Here is a 23,666-nt window from a genome sequence, read left to right on the forward strand (position 1 = left end):
TTATAAGCAACTTGAAAAGTATGTAAAAAAAATATTTTCAAAAAACTTACACTTTTTGAAATAATGAGTGTTGTTTGATTAGAGAATCACTCTGTATATACATATATAATATATATGGTATGTTGTATTTACAAAATTTCATAAAATCAGTTTTATTTTGATACATTTTTTCGTATTTTTATTAGGTAAGTTTATAAAATAAATGGTCTTACCAACATAACGTTAGCTAAATGAGCAGCCAATAGAGCATACACTCCACCCGAAGCACCAACCAGATACACGTTACTATCAAATACCGACGTACCCAAGGAACCTATAACACAATATCGATGTTAAAACAAAATTTAATTATTTATTCCAATTGTTTTTGTAAAAGTTGTATGAAATTATATTATATAAGTAGGTACATAATATGAAGCTCTTTAAGTTGAATACATATACCTGCTAACACACCAGCCATGTACACAACCCCTATTCGGAGTGAACCGTGCACCATTTCTAATGGAAGACCCACAAGCAATTGGACAGTCAAATTGAATATCAGATGGACCCAACTAAAAATAACAATTACAGTTAAAAACGTATAGGTATATAACATAAATTACAGTACATTTTTGTAGGTGGTTATTACTAGGTAATAGTTTATTTATTATTCGTATCGAAAATAAAAATGTAAATCAACACTTTAACACTTACCCAACATGCAAGAACATGTACAACATAAATCTCCACAATTGTTGTCGTTTGTCAGGTCTATATATGAACACGCTGTCCATTGGCACAGGAGCGGCGACTGATGCCCATATGTCACCGGGAGCAGGTGTAGAACCCAAAGTTAGAGAGTAGTAATATAGGTAGGTTCCCAACTAAAATAGTGAACAGAAATACCACAAAGATCGTAAGACAATTGAATATTATACAATAAATATGTCAAAAACAATACATCGGTGCTTGTACAAGTCACGTAACCAGGATTTTGGTATGGGGTTGGGATAACTAACAAGTTCAACCAAGTAAAATATGTCCATTATATTTTTATTATTATTAACATTCATTTAAATATTATAATGCAAATGATTATAATACAAACTAGTTATTATTTACTAGATACCGAGATTAATGGAATAAAACTATTTTTAATTAATATTTTTTTTCCTGTGGTACTATAGAAGGGGGTCTGAACCAAAATCCACCAATTTCGGTGTGCTACTGATTTGTTCATTAGTTGTTTGAAAATAATTGAAATAATTGTCTATAATAATATTTTGACCTTCAAAACCGACCTAAACCTTTAAACTTAAAAAATGCTGTTATCATTTTACAAAATAAAACGTTATGTAATTATTATAAATTAATATTTTATTTTATAGATAAATGTAATCCGTGGTTTCTATGATTCAATTGTAAAATTATAAATAAATCTATTTTTCTGTCTTCAACACAAAAAAATGATAATTTTAATTATATTTCCACTATTACCTATATTATTACTTCCTTTCATTTTTTTAGACATTAATTTTTTTATTAGAATGTTTTTTAAATATTCTTTTAATTTAAGTTTATTCAACGAAAACTTTGGACGTTGAAAAGAAATTGTACAAAATTGTTTTGTAGTTACGTACAAAAGTATAACAATAAAATATCATCTTCTAAAAAATTATAATTGATTGACATTTGTTATCAAATATTAAGTATGTATCAATTGTTAAATAATACATTTTATAACCTTTTCTCTCTAGTTATATATTCATACATATTTAGAAAATGTATATTTAAACTTAATTCGTTCTATTATAAATACACAGGAAACGGCGTTCATAAGGAAGTGAGATGTTAACCCTAAGCGTTTGTAATGTGCCAAGTTTCTGATGGCGTTGTAATTTGTAATAGGTACCTACTAGCATATAATTGTATTTTGTCCATCGCGGTTTTACGTGATTCATGAATGTATCAAATGTAAGTTGAAGAACATAAAGGTTATTTAGTATCTTATGTCATTGTTATTCACTAATATGTAATTAACAAAAGGTAATACCTACCTAATTTAACACTGTACATTTTTTGGTAATTAAATATTAGTGAATAACAATAACATAAAATACTAAATAACCTAATAGGCGATGCTTTATACTATACTGCTATTTATCAAAATTCATTAAATGCAATACTCAACAAAATTCAGGATACCTGGCCACCTGGATACCCTACTGTAATATAGTTTAAATACAAAAATAAATCCAAAATTAAACCATTTTTAGATATCCTATTGTATTCAAACATGGTGTTATTTTAAAACGAACTGCATATGTAAAATATATATAATATAAATGAGGTTTTTTTGGGACAAATCCCAGACAGAATAAGAGCACGTGTCCCTTTTGATTTACAGACGTTTCGATTTCCGGCATTACGTTTCTTGTGGGTGTATTATAGTAATATAGTACTTTTACGACACACAAAAATAGACAGTATAATATATATTCACATTACGGAATAAGGATTTTATATATTATAGATTAATGCTTACTGGTATACATGTTGTGCGCGTTTTAGAAGAAATATAAAATATATACTAAAAATCGTAACAATTTTACAATTTTACTTTTACGTTTTATTATTTTTATACATAGGTACTCAGAATAGTATAATTATTACATACATTTATTCTTTATTATATATCTACGTAATATCCATTTAGCGTTTGATATTAGTATTCTAATTGATGTCATTGTAAACTGCATATTATTCAGGGTAACTACCTACTTGTATATTCTAGTAAAATTAATTATTGTTAATTGTTATAAGTTAAGACATGGTACCTACCTACATAATATTTTTATATTATTTTATTTTATTTTTACTATAAAAGTTTAACTATTTAAACTAAATTTATAGTCATGGCATATGTAATTATTATTTACAGTTAAATATACTGTAATAGTTAAATGTAAGTACAGTCTATTATCATCCATTTCCGTGATGCATACTAATTTTTTTGTATATGAATTATTATATAAATATATACAGAACTAATAAAATAATTCTCATCAACGTTTTGGACTGATAGGTTTCTAGTTTGTGTTTGCAGTTTTAAAAAAATACTGTAATAATCACAATATCAATATTATACTTTTTTGTTCGTTGGGTTTTCTTTCTATAGGAATACAATCAGCATTGAATAATATGTGGCTTTTCATTATTTTGCACGGAATTCAGAATATATATATCTACAAGATATTGCAAGCTGCATAATATATGCCTATGAAAGGAATTAATCACTCGAAAAATCCGGAGGGGATTATGCCTTTTTAGAAAGGTAGACAGCTGTAAACATTAAATGGTTTTCTGAAAATAGGAAATAGCCTGGGTCTTGTTTAGCCCCAAGGGTATAATTTAACTCGCGTTTGACATCTGTTACAATTTCTTTTTCCTTCTTTACTTCTGCTCTCAATACAGGCCACGTGCCACATGGTGTCTAGTAGGTACATAATATAGGTATTAGGTAAACATCGCCACATCTGAGATCATTAATGATGGTAATTTATTATTATACTATTTTTAATGACGTGCAATAATTTGTTTTACTATCATCTTTGAAAAAAAAACTACTTGCAAAAATTATAAAAATAATGCTTGTTCTATTAGTGTAATATAAAATAATATGCTAATACTTTTCTAAGTATTAAATAGATTATTGTTTATGTGTATAGGTATACCTATACATAAAATGTCATCGTTCTGAAATATTTAAATAAATCGACCTATACCTAATATCGTTCAGTTTTTTCTACAATTTTACTTAACTTAAAATGTATTTTGTGTGCATAGGGGTTTAAACACGGTTTTGTTTATCAACCGATACTGGTGGAGAATCGTGAATAGGTACATATCATTATGTTTTATTATTTAATTTAATTACGCTACAAATACGTTTTTCTCGCACCAGACTTATTTACCCCCATCCCCTCCCATACAACCCCAACATTGATTAATTCCTGGTTATGTCACTGTACGAATCGCGGACATTTCCCCCTCAGACATTTTCCCACCGACTTTTTTTTAAACTTTTTTAAAGTATTTCCAAATGTATCATTTTTATGTCGGAATTTTAAACCATTTTTATTAATTATTAATTATATTTTATTTTATACCTACCTGCTTATTTTTTTTTAAGTTATTGTTTCAAGTAAGTAGTTCAGTTGATTAAATATATACATTTATAATCTATTATATTTATGAAAATAAAAACTATTTTATATTTTATTTGAAAAATAAAAATTCACATAAAATAATAAATTATATTATATTATTAAATTCAATATAATTAGTCAATTATTAAAAAAAAATAAGCGGAAAATGTCCGCATTAAAAATATAGGTATCGGGGGTAAAATGTCCGTAGAGAAAATGTCCATTTACCCACTGTACATACAATTTAAGTATTGAAGTATTTATAACAATAGTAAACGGATTTCATTGTAAACTTACCTCAAAAATTGTAATGAGTAGTATAAAGAGTGGCGGTGGGCAACACCGATAATTGTCTGCATAATATTTCCGATCTCTTTCGTCCGTCAAGAACTCCTCTGCCACTAGACGTACCATTCTACAAAAAAAAAAATAAACAACATTAATAAATGTAGAAGAATACAAACTTAGATCATATACTATTTGAATGTAATATAATAATATGAACTAAGAATACAAAAGACAAACAGAAATGATAATCATTATCAATGATAACGTAAGAGTCATCGGTGTGACATAGATTTCGAAGAATGGAAACAAATTAGTTACAGAAAATAATTCAATTAAATAGTCGGCAGTTTATCATGATCTAGTAAACTTTGGATTAGAAATGTATTTAATTTACGGTGGTTGGGTTTTAAGGTCAACTGTTAATAGTATGTTCGTGTTTAATTATAATAATAAAATATGAAACATCGTAAATCGTTAACATGGATGATTTTAATTTCAATTTTCCTGAGAACATACAAACGATTTTGCTAATTAATAATTATATATTATAACTCAAACACATTTATCTGATAATATGGTATTATAAATTACCAACAATACTAAAATATCAGCGATAACGACAAAACCAAGTAAGCAAAATCATTTTATAGTAGATTTATTTCATAGTTGTTATTTCTTTAACTTAATTCTGTTAAATTAATACACATAAATTATGCAAATTATCGGACAAGGGCAATACATTTATACATTTTTTTTTTTTTTTTTAATACTAAATTTAAGCAATTTGTAGAAGATGGAATGAAAAAAAAATATCAGGCGTTACATTACTACATGTCTAACAACTAGTAAGAACTAACAAGTAACCATTTTACACTTAGGTAGTTATAGGTAAATGTGTGTGCTTACTTTTGGTGTAACGTTGGTTCTTGGAATATAATATGAAAATCGTTTTCGCTGTTAACTTCTTTGTCCCTGTGATGAATGGCACATTTAAAACTCCGCCTCCTTTTGCCGGACATCTAAAACAAATATTTTAATGAGTAGGTACATCTACCGTTCCGTGTGAAACAATACGTTTTAAAATTAATTTGTATCAATCCGTGTATTACAAACACAATTTCATGAGTAAATTTACGACCCATATAATACAGTGAAATTATTGTATTGTATCTTATGAAATATTATTGGTAATATATGTATTACAGTATCAGGTATATTATTATTTTATGTAAAACAATTTACTGCGTTAGGTATTATTTTAATTCTTAGGTCACCTATTGTCGTTACCTTTTAACTATTACAGCTATTGGCTTTACAATCATGTAGCCTTAAAAATTATTTTTAAATAAAATATATAACTTTAATAATGTATAATGTTCCAAAACAATACATTTTTATTTATCTTTTATGTCTTACTTTATCTAGTCAAACTAATAGGTATACTAGTTATTTTTCAGCTTTATCAAGAGTTCTTAAATGCATAAATAATATTTTTTCGTAAGATTAAATTACTTATTTATAAGTGTTGGAAAAAAAGTGCAATGGATAAAATATATTCTTGAGTAAAAATTATAAAATAATAAATCAACAATGATTAATATTAGTATATAATTTTACTATATTAGATATTTAGATGATTTAATTTCAAATATAAATATTAATACCCAATTTGATTATGACATTTAGAACAAAATTGTTTCTATTTTCCATCACGCATAGATGTTATAATCACTTATAAATAAGCTACTTTAATATTACACACATTAATAATTTATAATTGACATTCAATCTAAGATAATGTTTTCTTTTATCTTCGCTATATCACTATAGTTTACACGTTTTAACTATATGTCCATATATATATATTTTAATATCTGTATACGATATAGTTAAACAACTTTTATGTAATGAGATAATACGTGTTTATATAGTATTATAATAATATAGAGCAATATATTTTTTATTTTTATTAATATTATTCAAAATGCCTTTTAACATACATTCAAGTAATCTGCTGGCTATGTTCCCGGCGCCAGTTTTTTTTTTTATTTAGAATTCACTGCAGTGCCTCAAACTGAACGGAAGAGCTGAAGAGGGAAAGGACAAAAGCGTTTCGGCACGATTGTCCAGGCTACGAGTCGCATATGAAATGAGGGCCATCTTGCCAAAAGAGAGAAAAATACAAAAATGTTCGTGTGCGTGTATGTATTTTATAGAACACTTATTATTCTCAGGATTCCCTGGATGAATTACGACCAAGTTATGGAAATATTTCCGTTGTCGGTTCGATTAAGAGTATAATAATATGTAGTTTAGGAATGCAGAGAGAAAACGCAAAGAACTATGAATGAATAGTTGAACAAATATAACCAACGTAAAATAAACAACGGTTCACAATCAAATCACACTCAAACCATATTATCAAGCTCTACAAGCTTTAATAATATAAACATTTTTACGCAAATAGTATTGTATATAGTAATATATAGTGTTATATATAGTATTCGGTTGTTACAAATCACAATGAGGCATTGAGGCATGAGTGCAAGCTGCTTCTATAAGTAATACGTATATATATATACGCAAACAAGTAAAATGCACGATTGTGTTATGTGACAAGAGCTAGGCTTTTAAAGTGTGGAAGGACTTAGCCCGTCACCTAAAACCAATTAAAAAGCTTCCCCTTTAGAGTTTAGACTGTAACATTTACATCAATAAGTACGTTGGAATGATTAAATCTGCTTTCAAATAATTGTCTTTATTGATAAAAACATTTATTTATTTTAGAAAGTGTGTATTGTTTCACTAAGAAATAATGATATTTTATCAAAAATATTTAGTTTGTAGTTTGGTACAGAATTGTTTAATAGTATATCTACTTGTTCAACAATAACAGTTTTTTTCAATTTTAGGCTACTCAAGTGTGTTTAAAAACCAATGATAACAATTAACAGATTTCTATAGAACTAATAAATCGTTAAAATTGTCCAAAAACGCCATATTTTTAAAAATATTTACTCATATACAAGTGTATATACTATATAAATATAATATAATATATAACGTTAAAATATATAGAGGTCATTGTCCCCTCTTCTTGTTGCCACTTTAAGCCCTGCACAAGAGTACTGAGTAGTAATAGTATAGTAAATAATAAGTGTATTAAATTAAACCCTCGTTGATGAAGTGACGTTTGAAATTGAAAAATTAATACATAAATATTGTCATAGAGAGGTACTATACAACTCTAATAGGTTGGCTTGTGAGAACCGGAGATCGTATTTTCATAAATTCTTATTAATAAGGAGCGCCTTCAATTGCCGCCACTCCTCAAGTATGCATTAATAACTCCGGCGTAGTAATTTTTTATGTTCTCGTGGACCGAAGTTAATTATTTGTTGTTAAATAAAGACATCTATATAAAACCTTATAATTAAATCAGACTTATTTAGTTCTCGATATCGATTTACAAACAAAGAGTACCGCTATTCAAAACATTTATATTTTATACCGTTTATCTAAATATCTAGTCTTTAAATAATACATTTTTTTTATTTGAATACGCAATACAAGTGGATAAACATTATAGAAATAGAGTTTGAGTAATTTAATTTTACGCTTGGTCCATCCTGTATAGTCGTAGCGTAGGTAATTCATAAGTTTCGCCTTTGTAAATTATATTAACCAAAATATTTTTTAATTAGACTTCGCTGCGCTTGATTGGCAATATGCTTGAAAAAACCAAAATGCTCCTATGGGAAAAACACGAATTATCATCGGTTAAAAAACGAAATTTCTAATTACTGTTTACGGCGAATTGTGTAATACCGAATCCACTCTCTCATCACAGGTCTTTCGGTGTCACGGACGGTCATGGGTACATCCTCTAGTTAAGAACGCTAAAAAGTCTCTATGGTGAACAACATATTTTTTCATCGTTCTCATTATTCTTATTATTCACTTGAACGATTACGACTAGATAGGCTAATGACAAAACCCTTCTTGTATGTATGGGTTAATCAGTATATTTTCCCGTCGACATAAATTTGTTACACCAACTACCAAGTATACAAAAATAGCTGAAATACTGAATATAATAAAGCTATATTCTCAAGTTTAATATTATGTCAAATAAAAGCAAAGTTAAAAAACCCAATAGTTTAAATTTGAAAATATATAGGTAGTCGTGGTACCTAATCCAATTCTATATTGTAAAATTTACGCATAGAACCTATATACTGATTATGTATTTTTATTATACAGAGTGATCCTTTAACGTAAGACACTGATTATTTTAAATACTAGTAATGTTTTTGAAAATATTAAAAAAAACAATTTAATATTTTTTTCTTGTTTCATCGTTTTTTTTTTTTTTATTGATAACATGCATTTTAAATTTTATATTTCAAAACAGAACATTATTTGGTGTATTTCGTTCTAAAAATTCAAATTTCGGATAAGTAGTTTTGAAGTCATAACACATAAATTGTAACCTACCTACCTGACTACCTACTTCAAAAATAATTATTATTTAGAATAATGAATTAAAAATACATATTTACATTAAAAAGGGTAAAAATAATAATAATAATAATTACAAAAAATAGTAGAAATATATATTTTTAGAAACATTTTGCTTTATACGATTTAAATATTTTCAGAAACATTAATAGTTTTTGAAATAATGAGTCTCTTGCGTTAAATCGTATGTGTATGTTCTGTAATAAATTTACAAATTTTGATTTTTTTCATGATCCAACAGGTTTACTATATTCTTTATCATCTATGTAATGTTATTTATTGTACATGTTATTTACTGTAACTTTTGCTCATCTTGGGCGTAATTAATTAATAAATAAATAAATTAAATAAAATAGGTCGCCTGGTATATTATATAAACCTATATGTAAGTAATATAACATAATATATTATATTAATTTATTATATATTATAAAGAGTAGTTCAGAAAGGGGGAAGTTGTTTTACAAGTTTTCAAATTAGACAAAAATTAAAATCCATTTTATGATCTCCACGACAAATTTGTGTTATTTTTGGAGTTGAAGATTAGAGGATGAGCAATGAGTGTCTAGTACGGAAATAGCCAAACAGGAAAATGTAACATTTAATGACATATTTCGAATCGCTAACAGTGTCTCGCATTCGAAATAATCGAATGGTTTGACTATAGAAATGTTTTTCGTTACTCGAAGTCTATAAGTATAAAAATACGATGGTTTTTTATTTTTTATAATTCAGTGACTGAATATAATATATATAGATAAATTACAGCACAATGCTCAAGCGGAATTGTACATATATTTAATATACTATACAGGTGTTATAGGCTATACAGTCCATACAGTGTCTTAAGGAGGTTGAGAATCAAAGATGTTACGTATAGGTACACTTTACATCATACATGCAGCGGATAAATAAACATAAACCGTATATAGAAGTATATAACTGAATAATAAGACTAGATACGTCTTCTATCAGATTTATCGGTGGCGTCGAGTGTAGTGGTAGTGGTGGCGGCGGCAAATCAAAACGACATGGTCGCGCGTCGTTTTATTATTGATTTTTTCTTTCTTTTTGTTTTGTATTTTTCAACGTTCGAAAAGCAGACGACACGTGAACAAACGTTGCATGTGCCGAAACGGTACTGGCCAACCGACACGCCAGATAATCCGTATATACTTATATGATAAAATATGTTAAATAGTTAAATATATAATTATTAATATGTATTTACCACCTAAGTATTATAATTATTATATATATTTTTTATTTTTATTACACGTACGTTTTTGGCGTGTACGTCTTACGCCTACCCCGGGATCATATTTACACACCGTAACTTAATCAACCACATTTTGGTCACTAAGAAATGTAACAGAGTTCGGTATACCACGTGCATATATAAAACATACATATAATAAATTAATAACATTGATTATTATTATAGTACCTATGATTTTATCTAAATTAAATGTTAAAAAAAAAATTTAGTTACAGTAATTTTGTTAATTGTTTATAGCTGGTTTAATTATTAATGTTACAGTATGTTTTATACGCCCGTGGTGGAAACTTGGTTAGTACTAAGATTCGTAGGTAGCGGAATTACACGTTCGTATGCAGTATACACTATACAGTCACCGAATTCAGTTACGGTATCTAAATCACATCATCGCGGGGCTGCTGCATAATCGTTCCCGGTACGCAATACTATTGTATATAGTATACCTATCGCAGAGTATTGTACTACACACAATACCATAATATAAAACCATAATAATATTATATCGAGCAGCTTCCGCCCGGGCGAACGTCCGACGTCCACAGAGCGCGCGCGTCCTGTAGCGCCACTGCCGCCGCCGTGAGACCAGCAAACGACCCGCGCTCCGTGTGTGGCACGGTGTCCGCGTGGCGCTTCCCCACACGCGTTATTTATCAACATATTGTACACAATATCATCGTCGTATATATATTATATATACAATATTATAGAGGTATACATAATATATCATTTTTTATTTATTATTATTTTTTATTATTTTTTTTTTACATAACTTCATTATATACACGCACACACACCCCGGTGTTGTATCATATAATATATCTATACTACTGTCTCTCTCACACTCTCTTTCTGTCGCTGTATGTCTCCTCGTCGCTTGTGTCTTATTATTGTTGTCGCCGTTATTATTTCTGCCCCGATATATATTAGGTACCTATGTATTTTATTACGGACGGCTCTATAATATATAATATAGCCCCGCTGCGGGAGGCGAGCGCTTAACGCTTAACGCGCGCGAGTCATACTCGCACACACACACGCACACACACATACACATTGATACGCGCACTGCAGGGACGGTGCACGCTGCACCTATCTCATCTCTGTGCGACGACCACGATGACGCCCACGCGGCGCGCAGACGGATATTATATTATTATTATATATTATACACATATGCACCTCTGAAACGACCGTCCTACGTCGTCGACGTATAGCTGCCCACCACCACCAGCACACACACATCACGATACAAGGCGCTCACCGCCGATTTTATTAAGTATCTAGCTATAAACACGGTTTGATTCGCGTGCGTCTATCGCGCCCGCCCCGTATGCGAAGGCGTATTTCTCACGGTTCTCCTCCGCACCGCGGCAGAGATCTGTCTGGGGACGTCTTATATACATTATATTATATGTATAAAAACGTCACTACATTATAATATTTATACATATATATATGTGCTGTGTGTGTAGAGTATTATTGTGTTGTGTACTCCTCCCGCGAGATACGCGCGCGCTGTGTATTACTCATCGTTTGACCGCACGGCTAGCCACTGGCCGCGGCGGCGGCACGTCTCGCCGCCGCAATTCCGGTCTACCGCTCGCAACACGCGTACATCGATGATAAGATTTTGCACAACACTAATAATAATATGATCGAAATACGGATCCGTATGTGGGTACCTATACACATCGTATACCATAGTCGTATATTATAATATTATTATATGCTCTATTAGGTAGAGGTTACACGTTATTACTGTTACTCTGTAGTGACTAATACGTACAATAATGCAATGTACCTATGTACCCATATACAATATTTAACATTTGGTTATAAACGTCAAACGTTAAATCTTTAAAAAATTAAAACAACCAAGCTGAAAATATTTACTAAATTGTTATGATTAATATCGAAATTGAAGTAATGTTATAATATTACAACTAGTATATTATATTTTATATATATATTACTAGGTATAATAAGTTATAGATTTATGTCGCTTAATTTAACAATATTAATTAAATTGTTATCGTATTCACAAAAACTCATAACAGCAACATAATGGTTTGATTTGGTTTATTAATTTTATTGAAAGCGTATAAAAGGGAAAACCAATATTTTTTTTTATTATTCTAACCCATCTTAGACCACCGACCAAGCCAATAAACGTATACTCTGTACGTGGGATGCAGAAGCTCTCAAATACTACACTCAGACCGAAGTAATCGATCATCTCGTTGAGACCCCTTTGGTTACTTTATAATAGCTGGGTATCGAAAACGTCAATTTGGTTTCTGATATCTTCGTTCACGTTCTAATAATCGATTAACATTTTTTGGTTTTAATTTTTTTTCCTAATGCCCGTATTTAATGAATTTATGAACTCATATGAATATAGGGTAGAATAAATTATTAAAAAATAGGTATCCGGTATTGTAAAGTAGGTTCTGAGTAATCGGATGTAAGTTAAATAAATTGTCATCTTGTACAAAATGATAACTAATTATATGGCAATGGTATAATATAATATAAAGCATAATATTTATGTCACTGACTATAATTATTTTATTAAATTAGAATTTACAACACTGAATTAATTAACTATAACAAATGTATCAATTTATTTTTAAAAGTAGGTACTACCTAAAGGAATAGTCTGTAGGTACCTATGTAAAATAAAATTATGGTTGATGATATCTATTGTATAATATATAGATCATAATATTATATATATTCAATATAATACCTATTATACATAATCAATAATCATTAATCCATTAAATTACAAATTTATAGTACATACGTTGGATTTTTTTTTCGTCGATTTTATCTCATTACAAATAATTTTAAAAATGTTTTGTAAACAATTTTTTAAATACATAAATATTGATTTTTATTACTGCATATTTATATTCCAGTGTTTTGTTAAGTAGTTGCGTGTCAATAACGATTTAGTTGAATATTTACGAAAACAACATTTTATCCATAAACTCGGCACAAGTAGTATAAATTATTAAGGCGTACCTATGCCCTATATTATTATAATACCTTGTATAATATACAAGAAACGTTTTATTACTTATACCTGAAGATTGCCAATTGAACAATTTTCTTATGAACAGCTCTTTATACTATTCGTAATAAAAGTAATTATAATTGATAATTAACCACGATTAACAAAGGACCCCAAGTGAAGCTATTTTATCCGATATTTTCGGCTGATTTATGTCAAATTTTTAAGTCACATGCATTATTAATTCATTCAATATTTTTTCAGTTTGCAGGGAGAATAATATGTACTTATGTCTTATACCATTAATTTAATGATCGTCTTTCTCAATGAAAACTAATTCGATTAAGGTACTACTTTTTAATTTAAAAAGAAATTACACACACTATGCCTTAGAAAAATATTTTTTAAAAAACTAATAGATAATAATTATTTAATGTATATAAAGAAGAAATATATAAAGAAATAACAAAATATTTCAATTAAATTAAACAGTTGGTACATTTTTAAGCATCGTAGGCCTTACATATAAGGCAATAACACGTTGAAGTATTTATTGATATTGCATAATAAGATACATACCTATCTAATATAATATGCACAGTGTACATATATAAATCCAGCAAGAATCAATATTGGCTATCGTCTAATATTTTGTATAATATTTTCTTTATAATCTAATCGTCTAAGGTCTAATCTTAATCGTTGTTTTAATTTAACTATCGATGTGGGATATACAGTGTACAGGTATTTTATTATCTCAATGAAAAATGTACTTAATATAAATAACCCTTAACAGACTAAAATTAAAATTATTTTATTATATTTTATTCTGCTTATCAACTGAATCGTGTTTTCGCTGTACGTTAAAGTCCAGTCAAACATTTTATTAATCAATAAAATACTGTAATTTTATTACTGTAATCTAGTTATTAAAACTAAAAATACTAAATAAGAATTTGAACGAAATCGAGCATCTACACTACTTAAGTTAGTATGTTATTATAATATTATGTTAACACATCTGTTTAAAAGTTATAATTTAAAAAATGTATCTATATTAGTTACTAAATTAATACTACCTACTTGTTAATAAGATTAACATTTATTATTTTTAATGTGAAGGAAATAAAAAAAAGAATAACAATTATTGCTCTACGAACACTAATTTTCGATTATTGATAATTTACACAAGATATAATTTTTTTAGTCTGTATAATATGTTTATAATAACACTTTTTATATGACCATAAATAATTCTCATTATTATAATGGACACTTAAAAAAACCCATATTATATTAAGAAATATATTTTAACTAAAATGTTTGGACTTAAAATTTGTTGAATTTAATCGATACAATATACATACTATAATATACACCTGCTTGAAGATTTTATCCGTTTGAGACAAAAATTTAATAAGACAAACTGATAAGTTAAAAATTTTCAAACTTACCCTCATTATAGAGACACATATTGCACATAATAGAATACATCATGGTTACTGGAATCATTATTGCGGAATAAGACGTGTTGTTAAAATTATGCATTACAAAACTAAATGTACGAAGATATAAATCACGTGAAACAATAAAACGAAAATTACAATACAAAAACCCGAAGAAATTGATTGTTGCGGAGGAAATGTAGTAAGTCGATAACTACGCAGTGCACAGTGAACTACCGCCGCGACAACTGGACAGACTGAAGGGGCCGACGTCGGGAAATAATCGGTCCGCCTTTTCACCAACCCTAAACCACTTTGACACCGTATCAGCTCCCCACTCATTAACCACGACGCTGGCTGTATAAACTCGGTATACAACGATCGTAGCGAAACTAGCGGCTCGTGCTGATGGCACGTCAACGATAACGCAGTTAACATAACTATACTTATACTATAAGTTATAGTAATAATAATGACTACACATAAGTACATGACTATTGTACATTTTCTATTATTTTCTATGGTCCTACCTACTCCTACAAATTACGATATGAATTCGCTGGTTTCTTAAACCGATTATTTCGATTTACCATGCTTAGTTAAATATACAACAACATTAAAATATGTATATGCAATGTCGAAGCGGTTCACAAGTAGTGGTAGCCGGTAGGTAAGCGAAAAATTTATAGAACTATAGAAGGGTATCAATACCTACGTAAATAAAATGTTTTTAAAACAAAAGTAAACAATAAGTCAATACAATAACAACATATATAACAATTATTGAGTTCCTTATTTTCTATTTACAATAAAAGTATGTAATTTACTTATAACTATGCTTTTATATTTTAATTTTAAAGAATCTCTTTTAAAACTGGTACGGTACTTGGTAATTTCCACTTGGATATTTAAAGGCCGAGACCGCTGTATTATTGTGTTACTTTTATAATAAAAATAAGTTAATGGATTAATAATTAATAATTAATAAATTTATATTATATTGTCATATTGCATACAATAAATCGTTTGTTATACAAAAGCAGATTATTCAATTTTATATATACATTTGCTCAAAACTTGCTTCAAAATTAAAATATAAGATAAACAATTAACAAACTTGGGGCCCTAGATTAGATAATGTTATTTGAAGTACCTAAGGGAAGGCGAGGCAGAACCACATTAACTTCTAATAATATGTAGAACTTACAATATTTTAAGAATTTAAAATTGGATCGCGTAATTTAGTAATTATATTAAAAATATTGTCAGCTTCAATAATATCTAAGCATTTTTAAAAAAATATTAACATGAACACAAATATAATCTAAATTTTGGAATTACTTAAATATAAGATTTTGCCTCACATGTGGTGTAAAACCGTACTAATCTTGCAGCAAAACCGTATAGATGGTTTTGTGATCGAAAATAGTTGTTATCATGGGTGGAAATAGTCTACCAAAACGGCGGTGGAGGGGGAGGGTGATCACTTCGGGGTCTGGTGAAGGGGGGAAAGTTGGATGAGTTCATATACCTAAGCCTATAGATTACATACAACGGCGTGGACAACAGTTAACAATTAAAAAACATAACAGCTAACATACGTGTGACCTAACCACCTGCCCTTATAGGGGCGATACTCCCCTTAATACCAAATAGTCTTTTGGTATATTTCAGATTCCAATAATTTTGAAGTTTGTTTTTGCGATATTCTAATTTCACCATACAAAAATTTAATACTGTTTTACCCCAACAGTTTTGCTCCAGAATAGGTGCATAGTTTTAATGTAACGGTAATTATAAGTATAAACAATATTTCTCCAAATTATATTATTAAGTAGATAATTTATACTTCCTTTTTCGTAATTTAAGAATATTTTTTTTATTATACCAAACAAAATGAAATATAAAAAATTTGAATAATAATTATGAAAAAAAATAGTGATTAGGTACATATATTTTGTGATAATATGAATTTGAGCGGGAATTTATAACAAAATATATGTGGTTAAAACTTTTTTTAGTTAAGTTATTTTTCAGTTTTTTAAGTTATCGATAACAATAAATATATAGTCATGAATAAGTAAACATAATAATTTTTTTTTCTTTCTTGACTCAATGTTCAGAAAACCTTACCATACGGTTTTGATTCTAGTACGGAACTACCCCACCATCGCGTACCTACTAATTGTTTACATTTAAATTTGATAATAAATCATTTCTATCTAGTACTAAAAACGAATATATAGTAAAATGGATTCTCCTAAATGTAAAATGCGTATATAGGTAACGTTCTCTAACCTCTTACTGATATACCTACAATTTATAGGTATAGGAACTTATAGGTATGTACAATAGTTAATACTTTAATAGTTGGTAGTTATAATAGTAAACTATGATTTTAGTTAATTAGTTATTAATACGAATAGGGAACAATAAGTTTCTTGGTTTATGTACCTGCAATTAGTACCTACATTATTTTTTAACGGCACAGGCAATTTTAATTTAATTACTGTAAAGTCTGTACTCTGTAATATAATATTTCATAATATGTATAGAAACGTCTACAAACATCAACTTTATTTTGTTTAATATTTACGTTAATTAGAAATTGTTTTAACTTATAAATGTATGTGCAACTTATGTAGTATGAATATCACCATGTCTAAAATCACTAAAAATATAAACAAACAAAAGACACATTTTTATAATTGCATTTATGCATTTAATTATAAGTACATATATATGAATAAATATTTTTTAAATTTTTATTTGATTATTAATATATTAAGAAATGTTATAATAATAATAGATATATCCAAAGATACATAGGTAGAATTTAATTTACAACTTTATTGGTGGGTTGAAAAATATTTTTTAATATCTTTTATATTTAAAAAATAAATTATTCCATATTTCTATATCAAATAAAATAATTATCTTTAACCCTAAATTAAAATGTTGAGTAAAATAATTTACGAAAGGGTTGATAATTTTGAATTAAATATTTAACTTTTTTAAATTTATTTTTTATTTGCTTCAATGACTTGGCTATTATATAGCATTGTGTAAATTTATAATATTGTAACTTATAAAAATATATTTAAATATAAATAATATCAATTATATAAACTTGTAACTAGGTACATATAAATTAAAAAGAACAAACTTTATATTGTAAATAACACATTTTAGTATATAAACTTGGATATGGTTATATTATAATATAATTATAAATACACGGAGACTGAGTGATAATATGGAAATAAATACGAAATCGTAATAATAATAGTGATAATAATTATCTTAACAATTATATTCAAAATTTAAAAATGCATATAAGTATATAGGTCGCAGGGCCATCCTTAAGATTTCCAATGCCTATGCAGCCATGCTGGGCAACAATAAATTATTGCTAGACCCAGCGTGAAAATAATAACGAACGTACATTTCTATTTATAAGTGACTTTAAAATATCTACTTCTTAGTTCTTACTATTCATATTAATTGATTCAAAATTAACAAACTTCAGGAAAACAATGTCCATATTAGGCAGAATCAGAAAAAATGGTGATATTGTCTTTGAGTAAATTACACCAAAAAAGTGATAGAAGCTGCAATGGTATGGATAGTTTTCTGAAAGTAAAACTAGTATAACTGTACCCTTTGGTTTGTCCTATATAATATTTACCCCATTACCATATTATTATTGTTATTATAATTTATTTATTAAATTTCTCGGAAACAAGAATACTGGGCCCCACTGAGACTCTAGTACTATTGATCCCCTCATCTATGCATTTTTTAAAGTATAGATTCATTTTTAAATATTTTTACAATTTTAATTTCATATTATAGATTTCACACAATGTATATATAAATCATTAGTATAACAATGAAACAAATGAAAGTAGTTCAATGTATTTCCAACAGTCTTCAATATGTTATAACTATTAAAAATTTCTAAAAATAAGTGAACTATTTTACCCAGCGAAAAAATAGATTTCACATTCACGTATAGAGTAAAATGTGTCACACACAAGACTACCTGGAGGTCATATTTCGCATTCCACAGACGTACAATGAGTATAAAATTGTATATAAATATATCGCTCAATGTATTTGTACAGGATGTGAATGAATACTTACGATGAGTCAATGAAAATCATTTCATTTTGACGTTATGTCTACAATTGAAATGTCTAATTAGTAATTGAAACACCAAATGTATCTTGTGAATCATGGTTATTTAGATGATACACTCAGATAGGTATACTCAATGTGGCGTAACTCCCAATTTTCCAATGAATCATACGAGTATATTAATTCTCCTGTTCATATGTATTGAATAACTTAAGTCAGTTTGATGACGTTTAATAATACTACTTTAATTTTTAAATAATTAACATTAATAAATCAGGTTTTTTTTTATATAGGCATCTTATCAAAGTAATTATTGGCAAACGTTTATATTTTACTCATTGCTTTTTAATTGACTTCAGTTGTATTTAATTAACTAATAGACATTCACATATTTGGTTATAATAAAGCCCTTTCAATAAAATAATTTAATTGTTGTTTTATTGCTGGGCTTTATCATCTATTAAAATTCAATTAATATCTATATTGAACACCATTATAGCTTAAATTGTAATATTTTATATAATTTTCAACTATTAACTATCATTATCTAGTTTTAAAATAATAAATTAAACTTTATATATATAGGTAGATAAAATATTTTACCTTGACATTAATGTATAATAAAGGTAATACGTTATACGTAAGATTTTCTTTATATAATGGGTGCATTTTTTAACTGTAGACACTAATTGTCACAAAAAATACCAACGTATTTTAAAATATTTTAATATTTTGAATGTCAGCAAGCAACATATATTTAAGATTCTGAGCGGAGCTTACTCATAAACAATATTATATTTTGACTCTTTGTTGAGCTATTTATAGACTTTTGACATTTTTAGTTTTTTTTTTTATACAATGTTATTTAACACAATTTTTGCACAGTAAAAAAGCTTGACATTTTATTGCTGGTTTTTCATAAGTAGTTATTAATGGAATTAAAAAAAAATTTACTGTAAATCCTCAATAATTTTTTAGGAGTTTCTAACAAAGTTCGACAACATATTGAGAAAATTTGTAAACTTAAAATATTGATAAAATGTTTAATATTCATACCTAAGATTTCAAAACTTAATTCAAATGCCATACTTATTAAGTTTTGCTTATAAAAGTTACGAAAAAAAGTTTGGTGTAATTCAACAAATATGTTTTGAGTTTATGATGTTTAAATTTGACTAAATTGCATATTCATGCGTAAAATAAATATTTCTCATCAAATGATTTTTTTGTTGTAATTTAAAATTATTTACCAATTTAAATTCTACTGCTTATATAGTTAAGTTATTATGTTCCATATAAAATATATATACACTGACATTTTTAAAATATTTAAACTATTCTTAAACTATTTATTATAAAGGCATTTAACATTTTTTTTTGTGTTGATAAATACTTTTAGGCTCGATCAAAATGCTTGAACATTTAATAGAAAGTTGCTCTTACTGCAACCCAAATATCTAAAAATATTCGACCTCAATTGTTTTTTATAAACATTTTACGAAATTGGATATTTATATACAAAGAATATATTTTAGTTAGTTTGTTGTAATTTAAAAATATTATTTGGGGGGACATGAAACTTTTCCGTTTATATAATTATATTTTATTATGAATAATGATATTTAAACTAGGTATTATTAAGTTATTGTGGCATTTATACCACGATGATAACCCATTCACACCGCTACGGCAATGCAGCCGCAACAACCGCAGGGGCAGCCGGGGCAATGCCCCTGTAAAGGGCCGCTAATCGTTGGCTCTGGAGGCCCCGACGTCGCCCTGAATCTATTTTGAATTTTTAAATAATTGTATTATAATTTAACGTTTAAAATTTAAATGAAATATATGCTTAGATAATATTATTTATATATATATTGCCTGACAGACTGTCCCCGCTCAGAATAATTATTCGTAGGTATTCAATGATTTATTATTGAATTCAAATTGAACAATTATCCATTATGTGATTTTCTCAATGACGAGATAGACTTGACACGTATTACGTATACCAACTGGGTAGCGGTTACCTGCTTGCCCATTTTTATAATTTTATATTCTGAATATTTTTTTGAGAATTTTTATGTATACAAATCTGTAGTTATGAAATAATACCGCAATAATTAGTTATACACTTATACTAATAACTGTTGTAACTTGTAATTTAAAGTTTGATGAATGAAAAGTAGACAAGCATTTCGTGGGCCCTGTCCCAGACTGTGTACTATATATTAAAAATTAAATTTTCATAAATTTTTTTAAAATTTTTAAATAAGTAATATACAAACAGTTGACATAATAAGCATGTAGGCTAAGAGTAAAAAAAAACACGAATATATTTGAAGAAAGAAGCCACCCAGTGGTGATACTTACAATAGATTTGCATACATAAAAATTAAAATATTGAAAAACTTAAAAAAAAAAAAAACTATAAAAGATGCTAAAATATAATTATTTTTCAAAAATTCTGTTTCGTCAAATGCCTAAAATCATTTATTTGTTGGTTAAAAAAGCTTGAAAATTTATTAGAAGGCTCCAAGTATATTGTTTAAAAGGCAGATAAAAAAAATTAAAAATTGTTAGTCACAGTAGTTAGTCACAAGTTCAAATATTGACAAAATAAGTAAAATTCACGAAAATGTGCAAATTATTTTGAGTTAGAAATTCATAAAAATTTTTCTATTTAAATCTAAGATTAGAAAATGTAATACAACTTTTCTCATAAGATTATTTATCTTTATCAATAAAAAAAGTGTACAGATGTACTCTGATACTCTGATGTACAGTTCATATTTTTACAATATTGGATATTCACTCAATTTCTCATTGTAGCGGTTTTGTTATTTTGTTGTAATTCAAAAACGAATAACTGTAGTACATAAAAATCTCACTGAATGTCTATATATTTTCATTACCTATACACCCTAAAATTTTGAAAATATTTCGACTCTTTTTGAGCTGTTTACGGACATTGTCAGTTTTCAATTTTTTTAGTTTTTTTTTTCTATAATTGTCAATCAATTTTATTTGTTGGGTAAAAGTGCGTGAAAATTTAATACAAGGCTCCTGGTATATTGTTACAATAGCAGTTGAAAAATATTAAAAATACATAGGCACAATTTTTTTTATAAGTATTTTCAAATTTAATATTTAATAATTATTTTGTAGTTAAAAATGTATAAAATGTTCAATTTTTATATCTATAAGGATTGAAAATTTGAAATAAGTTTCCACGTAAATAGCTTATATATAAATTACTTTATTCACAATAATATCATCAAATATATACTAAGTAATATCATGAGCTGTCTTCGCTCAGAATAGTTTTTCTTATGCAATGATATTATATCATTGAATTCAAATTTAACACCATCCATCACAGTGACCCACTTGCAATCTACTGTATAGCAGAGCGACAACAACTTGCCCGCCTTTTTTGTTTTTATATTTGTTCGTAATGATTAAATACTGGCTAAAAAACAGCAATTGTGATAAAAATATAATATCCCAAGATAAACAAATAAATCTTTTAAAATAATTATGAGCATTTTTTCTGTAAAAATTAATTTATATTTACAATTTCCTTATTATTTTTTATTTGTACCTAAATATTTTATGCAACATCATTTATTGAGATTTATTTAACTTATAAACTATTAAACTCTACATAAAGTAGCATTCGATTAAGGTTCTAATAACTTTACAAATTTTTAACGTAAAATTAAATGATTCAATATTATTCACCACTTATTATTATTATATAAATCAATCCATTTACTCATAATTTATGAAGTGGAGACAAAGGAAGCATTTAAGGGTCTACTGGGCCAATCAGTACGGGATCTTTGAAATTGGCCGGTCTGTCTGCGTCTCTCCAAAAGCAAAAAAAAAGTTTAAATAAAAATAACAAAGCTAATAAGAATAAGTTGGGTGAGATAAATATAAACTAATACAATTTTTGAATTATAGATGGGCAAATAATCGTTTGAGGATTTCTTGAATAAAAAGAAGGAATTGCTTATAATGATAATTATATTATAAATGTTTGAATAAAAATACGGGTGTTTATTTAATTTTCCTTAAATACTTTTTAATACCTATTAGATAATATAATTTTATTAGTGATATAAAAATAGCATTTTTGTTACTGCAACTTTTATTTTTTGCATTAGTTGCTGAATTCATTTTTTCGTACATTTTCAATCATATGATAAATTTTGTAGAAATTTGAACATTAAAGTTTAAATACATATGGAATTTGATATATTTATTGATTTTTACAAAAATTACCTGTTTAAAGTACCATCTTGATCCAATTTTCTAAAAGTAAAGATACTCTATGTTGAAATCAAAGCACCTCTTCCAGTAGAAATTTTGTACACAGGATAAAAAAAATAAACACTATTGAAAAACCACTAGATCCCTCGCTCCACCAGAATCTAAAACTAAAAGAATTGAAATTTGATAAAATCCATAAACAGCTCAACTCGCGACAAAATATTTTGAAAATGTTATCAAGTATAGAAAAAGATAAAATAAAGATGTGGTGTGAATTTCTTAATCAAAATATTTTTCAAATTTTCGTGATTTTTACGAATTATGTCAAAATTCAAAATGTTCACATTCATAAATAAATGTTGTGGATTAAGGATCAACTTATTTTTAATTTCCCATAACAACAACTTACGGGGAACTTTGTATTACATTTTTTATACACATAAGTTTTTTGACCAAGTGAACATTTTTTATGGACATTATTTTTAAAAAAACTTAAAAAAACGAAAATATCA

General features: G+C 27.4%; 1 protein-coding gene across 1 annotated transcript in view; it reads right to left on the reverse strand.

Annotated features, from left to right (window-relative positions):
* LOC100159570 (rhomboid-related protein 2) overlaps nucleotides 1–23,666 on the reverse strand; it is a gene marked incomplete in the record, with an annotated part of 135,208 nt that overhangs the window by 3,997 nt on the left and 107,545 nt on the right. The window contains 5 exon segments of the mRNA XM_029490741.1: nucleotides 213–313; nucleotides 442–554; nucleotides 697–866; nucleotides 4,488–4,605; nucleotides 5,385–5,497. Coding sequence (XP_029346601.1) covers nucleotides 213–313; nucleotides 442–554; nucleotides 697–866; nucleotides 4,488–4,605; nucleotides 5,385–5,497 — 615 coding nt within the window.

Source organism: Acyrthosiphon pisum, chromosome A2 (assembly GCF_005508785.2).
Source record: "Acyrthosiphon pisum isolate AL4f chromosome A2, pea_aphid_22Mar2018_4r6ur, whole genome shotgun sequence".
Lineage (NCBI taxonomy): Eukaryota > Metazoa > Arthropoda > Insecta > Hemiptera > Aphididae > Acyrthosiphon > Acyrthosiphon pisum.